We start from the raw sequence: 3587 nt of genomic DNA, 5'->3' as shown, positions 1-3587 counted from the left end.
TCACTTGGATGTGAAAAAAGGGGGAAATTTTTCCGATGCTAAAAGAAGTGGGAAATTTCCACTTGCATGTGAAAAAAGTGGGAAAATTTTCCACTTGGATGTGAAAAAACCAGGAAAAGTTTCCACTGGGATGTGAAAAAAGTGGGAAATTTCCACTTGGATGTGAAAAAACCAGGAAAAATTTTCACTTGGATGTGAAAAAAGGGGGAAATTTTTCCGATGCTAAAAAAAGTGGGAAATTTCCCCTTGGATGTGAAAAAAACAGGAAAATTTTCCACTTGGACGGTAAAAAAAGTGGGAAATTTCTCCTTGGATGTGAAAAAAGTGGGAAATTTCCACTTGGATGTGAAAAAAGTGGGAAAATTTTCCACTTGGATGTTAAAAACACAGGAAAAATTTCCCCTTGGATGTGAAAAAACCAGGAAAATTTTCCACTCGGATGTGAAAAAAGGGAGGAATTTCCACTTGGATGTGAAAAAGTGGGAAATTTCCCCTTGGATGTTTAATCACGACGTTCATTCAAACCCCAAGCTGCCTGTGGAAAACTCCAGGAAAAGCAGGAAGAAACCGAGGGGCTCCCACCGACATTCCTCAATCCCATCAACTCGGAGCCCCCTCCGGCAATCTCATCCCAGATTTTCTTGGAAAAAGAGTGAAAAATCCCAAGCCCAGCCCTCCTGGATGATTATCCTGCCTCAAATCATAAAAAGTTGGGAAAATCCCAAAGCCCGACCTTTATGTGGGGCTCCTTGGCGGAGAGGACGAAGGTTTCTTCCGGAGTTGTGATGCGCAGTCCGTGCCTGGAAGGGAAAATCCGGCATGGAAACGGCATTTCCCGATCCAAGGGCAATTCCTGCTCTTCCCGCGCCCCTCCAGGAGCTGCCGGTGCTTTTCCAGGTGCTTTTCCTGGAGGGATCTCAAGTTCTCCAAGTCTGGAGTAAAGAATTTGGGATGAGAGGAGAGGCGGGGGGGACAGCAGCAGGAATTCTTTCCATGGAAAAGGCGCTCAGGCCTTGGAATTGCCCAGGGAGGTTTGGATTCCCAGCCTTGGAGGTGCCCAGGGAATTCCTGGAGGTGGCAGGAATTTTTTCATGGAAAAGGCGCTCAGGCCTTGGAATTGCCCAGGGACGTTTGGATTCCCATCCTTGGAGGTGCCCAGGGAATTCCTGGAAGTGGCAGGAATTCTTTTCATGGAAAAGGCGCTCAGGCCTTGGAATTGCCCAGGGAGGTTTGGATTCCCAGCCTTGGAAGTATCCAGGGAATTCCTGGAGGTGCTCTGGGCTGGGCACAGCTCGGATGATTCCAGAGGATTTTCCAAGCTCAGAAATTCTGGGATTTCAATCAGGCAGCGAATTCCAAGCTGCTGAGATCCCCAATATCCACATCCCAAAACTGCTTGGAAAGGAGACGGGAGCGAGCTTTGCATCATTTTCCCGTCACCCTCAACATTTGCATTCCCTGGATTTTTAATTCCCGCTGGGAATTTCTCACTCACGATCCCGGAGCCGATTTCTCTCCGCACTTTTCATCCACCCACACCAGCTTCAGATCGAAACTCTGGAAGCTGTTTCCCTGGAAAAACAAACCAAAAAAAAACCGGGAAAAGATGCTCCTGGTGTCGCTGCAAACAGCCCTTTGCTCCGGCCTTCCATGGAATTCCCTCCTTTTTGGGATCCCATCCATCCCACATCGGGATGAGAGGCCTTGGAGATGGAAAACGCACGGGAAAAGAGGGAAGTTCCGTAATTCCAAGGCTACATCCAGCAGCAAACCCTTCCTGATCTCCGCAGGAATTCCTTCCCTATCCCACATTCCCAAATCATTCCCAGAGCTTTGTGGCTGCCCCTGGATCCCTGGAAGTATCCAAGGAAAGGTTGGATGGGGCTTGGAGCAGCCTGGGATAGTGCGAGGTGTCCCTGCCCATGGGATGGGGTGGGAATGGATCGACTTTGAGCTCCCTTTCCATCCAATCCACGTCAGGATTTATTTAGGATCGGCATTCCAGGGGCACCACCCAAAATAGCCCAGAAATCCCGGATTTCGGGAGTCGCCTTTTGGATCGGCAGCACCCAAACGGAACAACATCAAAGGAAAAGGGGGATTTTCCCATCTCCCTTCCCTGCCTCGCATCCACACCGAGCTGCTGCCTGCCAGGATGGAATTTTCCAAGGAATTCCCCTTTTTTTCCCCCAGATTTGGGACAAGCAGCAAGGCGGGGACGTGCAGATTCCCACCCACTTCAATCCCAATCCAGCTGTCATTCCCAAACCTCCAGAAAACTCGGCGGCAGCAGCGGGTGAGACACGGATGGGAATCGTGGATTCCAGGGAGGAATTCCCACGGAATCTGCTGATCCCGTGCGCCCATCCCGGCCGCAGGGTGATGGGATGATCCCGCGGATGATCCAACTCCGCCAAAATCAGGCGGATAAACCCCATCCCGGGGCCCGGCTTGCTTTTCCCGGGGTTTTTAGGGAGCCTGGAAGCGCTTGCTCCCAGCAGGATGAGAATTCCCATGGAATCTCCGCCCCATTCCCAAGGGTGGATCCTGAGCTGTTCCCGAGGTTTGGGAATGTTGCAGCTCCAAGGTTTGGATCCGTTCCTGCTGGATGCCGGGAGCTCAGCGGGATAAATCCAAGCTGGAATTACCTGACGGGAATGCGGCGGCCGTGGCTGGGGACACTCCGCACTCCCAAAAATTCCCAGAAATTGCCAGAAATTCCCAGAAATTGCCAGAAATTCCCAGAAATCCCGAAAAATTCCCCAAAATTCCCAGAAATCGCCAGAAATTCCTAAAAATCCCCCCAAATTCAAAAAAAATTCCCCGCAATTCCCCGAAATTCAAAAAAAATCCCCAAAGTTCCCAAAATTCCCAGAAATTCCCCGAAGTTCCCCGAAATTCCCAGAAGTTCCCACAAATTCCAAAAAATTCCCAAAAATACCCCAAAATTCCCCAAAATGCCAAAAAAAATCCCAGAAATTCTCAAAATTCCCAGAAATTCCCCAAAATTCACAGCAATTCCCAGAAATTCCAAAAAATCCCCAAAATTCCCAGCAATTCCAAAAATTCACCAAAAAACTCCAAAAATTCCCCAAAATCCCCCCAAAATTCCCAAAAATTCCCAGCAATTCCAAAAATTCCCTGCAATTCCCCAAAAATTCCCCGAAATCTCAAAAATTCCAAAAAATCCAAGAAATTCCCAGAAATTCCCAAAATACCCAAAAATTCCCAAAAAATTCCCAATAATTCACAGAAATTCCCAAAAGTTCCCCGAAATTCCCAGAAATTCCCACAAATTCCAAAAAATTCCCAAAAATACCCCAAAATTCCCCAAAATGCCGAAAAAAATCCCAGAAATTCTCAAAATTCCCAGAAATTCCCAAAAATTCACAGCAACTCCCAGAAATTCCAAAAAATCCCCCAAATTCCCAGCAATTCCAAAAATTCACAAAAAAACCCCCAAAATTCCCCAAAATCCCCCCAAAATTCCCAAAAATTCCCAAAAATTCCCAGCAATTCCAAAAATTCCCCGAAATTCCCCAAAAATTCCCCAAAATCTCAAAAATCCCAAAAAATCCTCGAAATTC

General features: G+C 47.5%; 1 protein-coding gene across 1 annotated transcript in view; it reads right to left on the bottom strand.

Annotated features, from left to right (window-relative positions):
• Positions 1-2780, bottom strand: part of ALS2CL (ALS2 C-terminal like) — a 36765-nt gene extending 33985 nt beyond the window's left edge. Inside the window, exons 1-2 of the mRNA XM_042019840.1 lie at positions 1496-2780; positions 734-800 (exon numbers count right to left, since the gene is read on the bottom strand). Of these exons, the coding sequence (XP_041875774.1) occupies positions 734-800; positions 1496-1812 (384 nt within the window). The 5' untranslated portion in view covers positions 1813-2780. The remainder of the gene's footprint in view (positions 1-733; positions 801-1495) is intronic.
• Between the last annotated feature and the right edge of the window lie 807 nt (positions 2781-3587).

The sequence above is a fragment of the Corvus kubaryi genome, unplaced genomic scaffold, assembly GCF_017639235.1.
Source record: "Corvus kubaryi isolate FWS band 111438036 unplaced genomic scaffold, C.kubaryi_AGA036_p1.0 36238, whole genome shotgun sequence".
NCBI classification, from domain to species: Eukaryota; Metazoa; Chordata; class Aves; order Passeriformes; family Corvidae; genus Corvus; species Corvus kubaryi.
This window is presented reverse-complemented; position numbering and strand designations above follow the sequence as displayed.